Consider the following 12,069-nt stretch of genomic DNA (forward strand, 5'->3'; position numbering starts at 1 on the left):
GTTAGGAGCTCTGGCTGCAGTAGCTATGAGGTATTCAGTCATGTCTTTCTAGAACTTGTGTTGATACTGATCACATCTCATTTTCTCAGATCTTGTTGTGCAAGTCACAACGTGTTAACTTTTTCCCCTTGACTCTGACATGCCTTCGTGTGGCAGAGAGAGAAGCTTCTCAGAAGGCACTCTGCTCATGCTATGCGCCCTAACGGAGAAGAAGAAGAAAATTCTCACCCTGCAAAGAAAAACCGTGTTACTATGGATTTTTCACTTCTGACAATTCCAGCTTTGCCAGAGAAAATTTTGCATGCTGCTTTCTCTCTTCAATTACAAGAAGTATTTGGTTTTCATGCTTGGTATAGTTGAGCTTCTGAGTGAAGTGTGTGATCAGTAGTTTTGCCACTTCTTTGCAACAGTTGAATCTCAAGGCAAACGTGTACAATGTAACCATGTAAAATGCTGTTAAATACCACACCTGGAATAGTTCATGCACGTGATTTAATTTAAGCATAAAAATCCGATCAGCTTAAATATCAGCAGAATTTGAGTCTTAGAGTCTTTAATATAAGTACAACTAAAAAAAATATTCTTTGACATTGACCAAGTAAATAAAGAAATATCTTGTGCATACACTGTTGCTAAATGGCAATGCTGTCATCTATTACTTGGTTGTCCTGTTGTTATTAATAATGTGTAGTGTTTTAACCAAGTAAAAGAGTTTTCAAAGGAGTCAACAGCCTTTGAAAATTCTACTCTGGTCTGCTGATTTAGGTAATACAGGATTTATGTTTTGCATGCTATTAATATTTTCCCCAAATAATACCTAATCCTGGCTTCTTATTCATTGCTTTCCAAACTTTCTTTCTAGTAGATCAGTTGTTCCATGCACGTTACCTTTGAATTTTTGCTCGTTGCTTGATACCATTACTGAAGAGCCGTGTTTTTGTTCTAATTTTCTTTCAGAATAACCTGTAGAACTATACTTGTGGAATCAAAATTAGCTGGAAGTATATAGGTTTCTATTATAATATATGCATACTTTTATTATTGACTTTATTATTGACTTATTATTATTGAAAATCATGTTATTGACATGATTTTAAATTAAGCTTGTGAGTAGCTATAGTCTTAGTTTTATCCATGTATAGGCTCAGGAAGTATTATCTAGTGGTCTGGACAGTATCTGAAAGTCTAGAAAACTCAAATTCTATTTCTGCTCTGCCACCTATGAATTACCTGCTCTATTTCAGTATCTAAAAAGCTGTATAGTAGCACCTCCTTGTTCACTAGAGGTATTTCAAAGATAAACAGTTTGTGAGATCTTTAGAACCTGGAATAATCAGGCTTGTATAGGTGTCTGTTCCCTCCTAAATTACAGTAACTTCTGGCTAGTATTAATGTAGTTTCACATTCAGTTTCACTGGACATCCATTCAATGGCTCGTATGTGACAGATTTACACAGATGGGTTTGGGAGAGCAATTCTTTCCTTTGACATTGAGTGTATGAAAGGGCTCAGCAGTCAATTGATGTGTATGCTGTGAAATGTTCCCTCAAGGATTAACATGTCTCCTGCTTTCAGTGAGGAGGGTTCCTGGAAGGGTTATTCTACCCTTGAGGTATTGGCATTTCTCACATTGGTTGTGAAACCAAGTGCTTTTCTCCCTTGAGTCTGTTATAATTTTTTTTCTAATTTTGATATGAAGGATTTCTTCCGTTACTAGTATGTGTCCTTAAAAAGGTTGTGGAGCCAAAACGATCCAACTTTCTTGTAGACACCAAAGAGTTGTACAGATTAATTGTACCAGACTGTTGGCTTTACAGAAAACTTACTAAATGTCTGGTTCATTTTCTATTCGCATAAGTGGACTCATATTGAAAGTGAGAATTAGTCACTAAAAAAGGTATACTTTATCCTTTACACAAACCTTTATGTAATATATCGATAAAAGCCTCAGACTGAGGATTTTGTAACGCTTGATTGTGTGGAAATGATTTGTTAGCAGATAAGTCTTTGACTAAAGTTCAATTTATATATTCACAGTTTTATTTTTTTTCCTTTTTTTGTGATACACGTTTTGAAAGATCAGTTATGTGGTTGCTTTCTATTTTTCTTTTTGGACAGACTTTATTATTGAACACTGCTGATTAAATTCCCACAAGTGTAGGAATTATATAAAAAAATGAAGCAGAGGAAAAGATTAATTTATTTATTTTTAAACAAGAGCAAGCTACTCATCAGTAGCTAATCTTCCAGAATTCATATTATTGCCATTCATGTATGTTTTCCTTGGGGTTCTTACATCTTTCAATGGAAATAATTTTGTGGAGGCAGATCTGTCTACAGTTCAGCTCTGTTCAAAAGCAAAGAAGCATATAGGTATCACCAGTAGCATTTATTTTCAAAGTATTTCATCTAAGCAGAAGGAGCATGCCTGATTTCTGTAATGTAGATATCTATGTATGATTAAGTTGATTAATAATCAGTTAGGTAACTTCCTCTTACTCCTCCCTCTGGGGGAAAAGAATCATACAAAGAAGGAAATAAAAATAAACAAAGGCGAAGAGGGTTAATTTGGTATACTTCATGTGTGTAATGTATGTTTTAGTAACTTGTCTCTACATGAAACATTTTTGTCTCTGTTCTGAGGTCCTTTTTCTGTTGCAGGAATTAATAAGGCAATTTAAAACATTTTAGTTTATTAGCAGTTTAAGAACTCGTCAGCCAAAATATGTCTGTTTTATTTTCAGAACCAACAGAGCAGCACTTTAGGAAGTTCTGTAGTTCGGTATGACAAGCTTGACCAAGCCGAGATCAAAAGTCTGCTCATGTGTTTCCTTCATATTTTAAGAAGTATGTCAGAAGGTAAGTAATTCCATCTATTTTTCATAAAGTTGAAATCGTGTATTGGATTTATGCCTGTGATTTTAATACCTTTTCAAAATCAGCAGAATATTTTAGGTGTAAGTATCATGTTATGCTGTGTTTACAAACATGTATAATTGATCAAATTATAGGAGTAACAGTCCAAAGTATTCTGAAGTCTTGTCTTTTTAGAACACTGTAGTCACTACTGACTACACAATTATTACTATTTAAAATATGAAATTGTATGAGAATATTACGGATTATTTAAAAGCATATTGTAGAAACTCATTGGAGAATTGATATGTGCATTTTTACATTCAGCTTCAAGGAAAACTTTAAATAATAGTAGTTATCTGTACCCCACAAGCCATTTTTAGATTTTCTGAATCCTCATTATCTGAATTATCTCATTATCTCATTATCTAAGAATTGATGTTAACTCTGCTACATAATATTTTTATGTGTTTGCTACCTTGGTCTTGTTTTTAATGTTTTTTGTTTTCCTAGATGCATTGTTTACATATTGGAACAAGGCTACAAAATCTGAACTCATGGACTTTTTCACAATTACAGAGTAAGTTTTTGTTGAGCTTATAATAAAATCATATGTTTCGCTATGCTGCTAAAAACATAAGTGTGGATATAAGTGTGTATATACATTTTTATTTGTTTGAAAAAATAATGCCATCTTGGACTGTTTAGAAGTTCTTAACTCGATGCACACAATTGCGTTTCTGTCCAATTCTACGATAACTTTCTGGAATTAGGCTATCCAGAAGTGATCTCAGGAAGTTCCTAGACAGGGAGTAGTGCTCAGAATATTGCTATGCTCAGGGAAGAGGGACCAACTGTCTTGTTACCTCTCTGCATTAAAATGCATCTTGTAACGCAAGCTGCTGAAATATATGGTTGCATATTGAAACTGATTGAATTGCATAACTTCAGAAACAAAGCGATATGAACCATCCTCCTTGCATTCCTCTTGTGTCTTCTGCCATTCTGTAAGGGAAAAGATATAGGATGAATACAGTATTTGTTATCAATGGCTACACTCCATCTGTATGCACACTTAGTGTGTTTGTTCATGAGAATTGACTGATAAATTGATAAAAAGTGAAGAAGGCACTGTTTGCTTTAAGTGGTGCACCACAGAAGCCTTTCTGCTTGCTTTGCTCTTTCATTGGACTGCTTTCCTTTTGTTTCTGCAGTAGAGGCTCAATCAATGTAATATCTGTCATTAATTGTGTTACGGAATGTGCTACTCAAGGTCTATTTTAGGAATATATTGTAGGTGGTGTTTCAACTCGTCATTTGAGTACATCTGGCATGATATTGATTGTGTCAGAGACAGAACTGAACAAGTAAATGAGCCTACTTAACAGACTCTCTGAAGCCTGAGGTGTAAAATGTACAAAATCAGCGGCGAACAGTGTTTTGCCATTACAGACTTCTTATTTATAAGGGGTGGATAGAATTGATTTGTGATCAAATCAGTAATCTCAAATTACTGATTATCAAAGAACATTTCTATTACAATAGCAGTATATGGAATACAGAATAAAGTTTGGAGGAGGCAAACATCATTCTGACTCTGCAGTTTGGAGACAGCTAATCTACTTAAGGTCTGAGGACAAAACGGAGCTGACTTGAAGAGACTATTTGCCAGTCTTCTCCCTTATTCACAACTGGCACAGGGAAGAGAGAGCCTGAAAACTGGCTTTCAGTTTGGATTTACACTTTAAAGAAGAACTTTTATAATAATCTTACCTGAGGGACAGGAGAAGTTGCATTGAGTGTTCTGAATTAGTAGGATAATTACTTACCATGGGAAAAGAGTTAAATAAAATCATTATTACAGCCTTCATTCACACCATTTTTTCCTGATGTGAAAGTGTGCCTTCTAGTTAGTCATCAGTGTTGTGTACTTACCAGTTGTGAAGACAGCGAAGCAGAGGCACCTGGCAAATTAGGTTATGCTTTGAACTTTCTTGCTGGATCTGAACCAATAGTATTAGATTTTTTTAATGAAAAATTATTTTGAGAGATTTGCCTTTATCATGACCTGCTTGTAAAAGCAGATTCCCTTTACAAAATAGTTCTGTCAGAAACCTTGTAGTTCTTACCCTGGAACCTGGAGACCTTAAAACCAAACCAAAAAAAACTAACCTGTAACCAAGAGAGTTTAGGCCGAGGACAAAAAAGCAAAATGTATTGCCATCATTTTGAACCCCTATACACATTTTTCAAAAGATGTGTATATATGTAATGTGTGGTTATCTCTGTGCTTCCATCCTTCATGTTACTTGTCCTGGATTGCTGTTCATTTGTAGATAACTGTGATGGTGGGCCTCATTTCACGTAATGAAATTTTGTCCGTGACAATTGAGGCTAAACATTTCTTCTCTATAAGTATTAAAAATCTATACAAGATGAAGCACTAAACTCACTGTTTACTCTTTTCTAAGGTGTTCTGTTTTTTCACGGTTTGTCCCTTCTACCTTGTCACTGTTAGACTCCCACTAGCTGTTTTGATTCAGAGTGTTGAGATAGGTGTGCTCTGGAGGCAACCTTATGTGCCTTCTGCTGTTAATCCCAGTTTGCCCAAAACGACAACCATCTGTGATTGATTGCAGAACAGCTATGTCTGCTTTTTCTTGGCTTGGGGACTGGAAGGGAATTTTAAGGGTGGGAGAAATAAAGAAGTTTTATTATGTAAGAGTTTAAAGTTAAACAAAAATAATAGTTGAGTAATTCCAGCGTACATAAATCTAGAAGAGATTGTTTAAAGTGTTGCGTCTCTGACTTGTGTTCTCTGCAGAGTATGCTTACATCAGTTCCAGTACATGGGGAAGCGTTACATAGCCAGGTACTGTGTGGAATTTAAATTTTGCTCTCTTGTTCACTAAAATTAATAGTGTGTACAATATGCCTTGAATCTCTATGCATGAGTAAGAAGAGTTATTGTGAAATGATACGTAACTGGTTACTATATTAACAAATCTGTATCCCATCTGAAAGTCTGGTATCTGTTTAAGAATGACGTGTGTATGTTGTGTTTATTATCAATTACTGTAAAATCCACCCCTTAGATGCTATCTTTTACAGTATTTTTTTTCCTTGAAATAATGTCTTTGGGAAGAAATGTTATGATTTCTTTTGTTTATTCACTTGGCCATAAAACCATGTCCGTCTAAATGTTTTAGAAATTTTGTATGTAGTGTTTTTACTGAAAGGTGAGTAGTGAACGTTCCAACTCCGCTGTTTTTCAATTTGTGTGTTCCCATTGAAGGCTGTTTAGGAGAAAATCTGTGGGAGTCAGAAATATCTACTAAACTATTTAAATATCTTCGCATTAATATGGTTTTTAATGCGAAGTAGTTTTTTAATAGAGTAAAATATAGCAACTTGTTTAGGCCTTACGTGGCCCTCTTGAACTCAGTGAGAAAGTTTTTGCTGTCTTTGGTTGGTAAAGCATTTGAACTAAAATGTTAGTGAATCTCTCTACAAACAATCTCCTTGGAGATTTTTCAGAAAAAAATCTCACCTCTGTTCATATATCCCCCCTAAAAAATCCAAGGCCAAAGTAAATCTGGCCTTCTTAAGGTTTCAATTGTAACCTTTTTGTTTAAATGTACTTCAAACTCTGGATTTACAGGAGTCTGTAATTTTCAGGCTTTTTGTAAAAATTCTTCAAACTAATTTGTTTGACTGGTTTGTAGAGAAGATTACCACGTTTCCTTTTTGTTTACTGATCACTTAGCCTCTATACTGCATGTTAACACTAAAAACGTTAAGCTATAGAAATCATCTGGTGTTCTGCAGAGATACTGAGTTTTCCCAGTAAATGTAGCTTTCTGGTCTTTCACATTGTCATTACACTGAAGTATATCACAATCAATGCACGTACTCTTAAAATACACAAATGACAGAATGAAAGGGAGCAGGGAATTCTGTAATTCAAGCACTGGTGTTCGTCTTTCATCAGCTCTGGTGGTGGTACACGATAGGAAGTCAGCCTGTACCGATTGCTAACACAAATCACTTTTCTGTTTTCTTCACTTGATTGCCGCAAATTTAACAAAGTATATGGCTCTTCTCCCTTCCTGCTTGGGTAAGATGTCCATGGTAATACCTCAGTTAATTCCCGCTCTCCTGTTGCATGTGTGCTTACTAATTTTACCACTGTGTGTCCTTCTACCTTTTTTCTAAAAATTTTTGCGATCAAAATAAAGAATCAGGTTTTGGGTTCTGAATATTTTCAGAATATTTATGTTCTCAAACATTGATGTTTTCAAAAGCTCTGAAGTTAATTTAGCGCTTCAAGAGCGACTGCTTGTGTGCTTTTGCTTTCATGCTTTGAGGTTTTAAGAAAGAGTTTGCTATGATGCTTTTTTAAGCTACCTATTTCTGGTTTATGAATAAAACCGTAAATAGGTTGCATTATAATTCTTTCTGTAAAACTTCTTGTGCTTAACTAACACTTCCTGTCTTGCTGCAGTTTGACATGTCTAACTTTTGCTTCTATCCCATTTCACCCATCTTGCAGGAACCAGGAGGGGTTGGGACCCATAGTTCATGATCGAAAATCTCAGACATTGCCTGTTTCCCGTAACAGAACAGGAATGATGCATGCCAGATTGCAGCAGCTGAGCAGCCTGGATAACTCTCTCACTTTTAACCACAGTAAGTCTCATGACATGATAACATTTGTCATCCTCAACCAGTACCACAACACCAGAGACAGGTCCCAGAGCCACACCAGTGCATTTCAGTGACTTTTATTGTTCTAGGTCAAACGAATAGCTGTAATCAGTTGATGGTCTGTTCCCTGCTTTATGATACAACAATCAGTGCTGGCTGATGCCATAACATGGAGCATGGTTAATTACAGTGTATCTTAAAATTGAATTTTAGGGTTTTTTACTTATATGCACTTCAATTTTTTTCTACATATAATTCCAAAATTTACTTCTTTTTCCTGTTTGCTTTATTAAGCTTCACTTTTTTTCCCCACTTGATGTTAAAAACGATTAGTCTAATAGTAGAAATATGTACTGTGACCATATCTCCATGTTTTGACATCCCCTAAGGAGAAATAAGTTTCTTAGAATTTCAACAGAGATTGTGAAGCCCATGATTTGGTTTGTCTGGAAGTGAAAAAGCGTCCAATAATGAAGTGATTTTTCTGTTTTCAGTGTGAGAAAGATATCAAGTATTCTTGGAATTTCTGTAGACAATGGTAAGATTTAATCAGGTTGAAGTCAGCTTGTATAAGACTGCTGTATTGAAAACTAGATCTGCTTGTGGCCTATCTTTTTAAACATGCTGCTCCTAAATTGCAAAATATACTGTATGTAAAAATATTCTGAAGCACTGTTTTTCGATTTTCAGCTTCATAGAACAATTAAACTGGTTGACTAATCCAGTAAAATACAACACTGGTACTGAAAAGAATTGTGTGCAGTAAAGCAATTATTCGAGTTAACTGTATGTTCACTGTGTTCATCCTTTGTGTTCATCCTTTTATTTCCCCAAAGCATATCTAACTGTCCCTTAAAATCTTTTAGCTCGTTATCTGTAACATAAAGCAGCAGCTGGCCTAATTGCTTAAGACTTACCTCATAGTCTAGTGGAAAACTGAAAAAAAAAAAATCCCACCAAACCCCTCTGTTTAAATATAAGAAATGCAGTTCTTTGATTTTAAAAACATCAGAAAACTACGTAACTGCAAATTAATATTTTTTTTTCTTGTAATCAGTCCGCTACTGCTGTATCAGGATAGTTTTGAAGTGGTTTTTGATACACAAAAGAAAGACTTTATTTTACACTATATGACTGCACAATTCAGTAAGGTAAAATATTTTGTAGATAAAGACTGATTGGTAAAAAAATCTCTGAGAAATAAATAACATGGCTGTTTCTGGACTCTGTGCAAAGAGATTTCATGCTTCCAGAACTTGGCAAAGTTTACTGATTTTTAGGAAACAGTGAGCTGAAAGATTTTAATAAATGCATGCTTATGTAAAAAGAAGCTTTCTGTTCTTTTCCACCTGAAGGAAATTATGAAGGAAGGTGTCTCCTTCAAATAACTCTGCATAAAGTGGTAATAGTTTTTTTTTAATGTTGGACATTTAATGAATATTAGGATATTACACCTTGTATTGACCAAAGTTTTACAAGGTGAAAATACGTTGCTAGAAAAGTGATGTCAAATGTGAAATTGATTTTTATATCTTTGATCTTGTTCTTCTCTAACTTTTAGTTTTGTTTAGTTGTCAGTCTGCCTGTATCATGTAGCCAAAGTAGTCTTCAGAACTTGTATGAATCTTACAAGTATCTCTTATGGGATACATACAGAAAGGATGTATCTGGTGGAAACAGTTGCTTTACTGGTTTCTAAAGTCATGATTCTTTGTCTACAAATGTAAATTATAAACTTAATTTCTCCCTTTCTAACCATTTAAGCAAGGAATAGAACTGAAGTAAAGCTGTAAGGGATATTTCACGTCTCTGAGGAACTTCAGAATAGTTTTGTGGTTAAGTATGAAAGAAATTAGACCCTTTGTTCAGATTTCTAAAGCATCTCAACACAAACTACAAGAATGTAGATATATGTGTGTATTGTTAGGGCTGGACGAGGCAAGGACGCTCAGTAGAATAGTGACATGCAAATGTGCTAGAATACAAGAGGTATACTCTGATATATAGTAGTATATGATCATTGTCAAACTCAGTCATTAGAGATTATCCCATTTTAGTGTTCTTGGATGGTTTTAGATCCAGTTACTCTGTAGTAGTGTGAATTTATGGGTGCATGTTCATGTATGTGTCCAGGCAGATTTCTGTATTATATGTTGTAATTGTAGTTCCTTAGGTTCTTGTTAAATTACATATGAAACATAGAATCCAGTACATTAGTTATACATGAGGAATATAATCATAGCTTCTCTAAGATAACAGCAAATTTAAACACGGACAATTTTTACCATGTATATGGAAAAAGCACTGTCGTGGGTTAGGTTGAAAACTTCCCCCCCACACAGCCGGTCACTCCCCCTCACCCACCCCCAGGAATGAGGGAGAGAATTAAAGAATAAACGGGAAACCTGTGGGTTGAGATAAGAACGATTTAATACAGATGATTTAATACACAGGGTAGATGCTCACCACCCCCTCGTATGCGAAGCCCGTCTCGTCCCAAAGCTGCAATCCCGGACGAACGCGAGGCCCCGAAATAGAGAGGGGCAGAGAGGGAGAGAGAGAGAAAAGAAAGAAAAACAGCAGAGCAACAGCGCAGCAAGCGCAAAAGAGCCAAAGCGCAAAAGCCCTTCTTCCCGGCTGACCCTCGCTTTTATACTGGGCATGACGCTGCATGATATGGAATACTAACTGGCCAGTTTGGCCCTCAATCTTAAGTTCCACCACAAATCCCAAGGGGAATCGTGTCCCCCTTGTCCCACCGTGTTCCTGCACTCCGGCACACTGAAAAGTCCTTGGAGTTTCACTTCCAACCACAAACATCAGCTTGCTATGAGCATTCTTCTCAGAGTGAGCCTCTGAGTAAAACCAAAACACGGAGCTCTTCTGGCTGTTAAAAAAAAACTCTGTCCCAGCTAAAACTAGGACAAGCACTGCTAAATCAGTATTTTAACTCAAACCAGTGAGTGTTCCTGTAAGTTTGCATCCTGCCTGAAACTTCTGTCTTTAGCAATAATGCAGAGTAGTCAATCAATGGTCTGTTTATTTATTTGTTCTAAATTATTTATGTGAAGAACGGTATTTTAACTGTTTGGAATCCTGTCCCTCGATAACAGTTTTTACTTAGTATTTATGATAAACTTTGCACCTTTCTTCTTAGCTGGAAGAGCAAACAAATTATTTCTTTAAAGAATATTTCCCCTGTCCTCAATGCAGTTCTCAAAATAGTCATCATCTCTTGGTATCTTCAACATAACCAAAACCTAATGCTAACTTAAGGATTTCTTGTCACGCAAACGTGATTACTATGAAAAAGGATTTTTCTTGAAATTCTTTAAGAAAAAGAATGTTTTTAGTAAAAGAAAAATATTTGGCAAATGGCTGTTGCGTTAAAATTTTCTTCCAAATGCCAGTTGTTCCTTTCAGTCATTAGAGGTGAAGGGTTTAGCTGAATTGAAACCACAAAGAAAATACTTAGGAGGAGAAGTGGAGGCAGAGAGAATGCAAAAGATGATAGGAAGGAGGTGTATACTTCTGTCATGGCTTAACCCCAGTCGAAACTAAGCACCACGCAGTCGCCTCCTATGGGTGCTCATAAGCACCACTCCTCACCCCCAATGGGATGGGAAGGAGAACTGGCAAAGAACCTCATAGGCTGAGATAAAGACAGTTTAATAGGTCAGAGAGGGAGATAAAATAATAATAGTAGTAGTAGTAGTCATAATAACTGATAATAAAAGAATATACAAAACAAGTGATGCGCAATACAATTGCTCACCACCTGCTGACAGATGCCCAGCCTGTTCCTGAGCAGCGATCACCTGCCCCTGGCCAACTCTCCCAGTTTATGTACTGAGCGTGACATTATGTGGTTTGGTCATTTGAGGTCAGCTGTCCTGGCTGTGTTCCCTTCCATCTCCTTGCGCACCTGGTAGAGCATGGGAAGCTGAAAGTCCTTGACTGCTTAGCAACAACTAAAAACATCAGTGTGGTTAAGAATTGTTCCCATACTAAATCCAAAAACACAGCACTATACCAGCTACTAAGAAGAAAATGAGCTCTATCCCAGCCGAAAACAGGACAACTTCCTAACAGAAAAAATATATCAATCCAAAGAAAGTGTTGGTTATGGATATGCGTGCATAGTTCAGCCAGGGAAGCAAGAACGTAGAAAGAAGTGGCCAGGTGTCATTATGAAAGAATATGTACCTTCTTCTGTTCTTTTCTTGGTCTCAACAAGCTTGTCATGCTTGTCATTGATTTAGTGATGCTAGGTTGACTGTAAATCTAATGTATAAACATGATCCAGACCAAATTTTTGTGAAGCAATCAGGGCACGTTTGTCAATCTGGTTCTTTTAAGATCAATGTTAGGGAACATAAACAACATATAACCAGTGCTGAAACAGATAGTGTTTTTTTAAATTAATTAAATACAGTCTGGAGTTAGAGGCGATAAATATTTTGATTAAATATGGAATTATTGCATGATATTACTACAGAGCAGAAT

General features: G+C 36.0%; 1 protein-coding gene across 2 annotated transcripts in view; it reads left to right on the top strand.

The window, feature by feature from the left end:
- Positions 1-12,069, top strand: part of DOCK9 (dedicator of cytokinesis 9) — a 116,652-nt gene that overhangs the window by 77,596 nt on the left and 26,987 nt on the right. Inside the window, exons 35-39 of one of the 2 annotated variants that reach the window (XM_086611107.1) lie at positions 157-330; positions 2,745-2,859; positions 3,370-3,436; positions 5,681-5,728; positions 7,409-7,545. In XM_086611107.1, the coding sequence (XP_086467233.1) occupies positions 157-330; positions 2,745-2,859; positions 3,370-3,436; positions 5,681-5,728; positions 7,409-7,545 (541 nt within the window). The remainder of the gene's footprint in view (positions 1-156; positions 331-2,744; positions 2,860-3,369; positions 3,437-5,680; positions 5,729-7,408; positions 7,546-12,069) is intronic. The other variant, XM_086611116.1, reaches the window with a different exon arrangement.

The sequence above is a fragment of the Tauraco erythrolophus genome, chromosome 1 (assembly GCF_009769465.1).
Source record: "Tauraco erythrolophus isolate bTauEry1 chromosome 1, bTauEry1.pri, whole genome shotgun sequence".
Lineage (NCBI taxonomy): Eukaryota > Metazoa > Chordata > Aves > Musophagiformes > Musophagidae > Tauraco > Tauraco erythrolophus.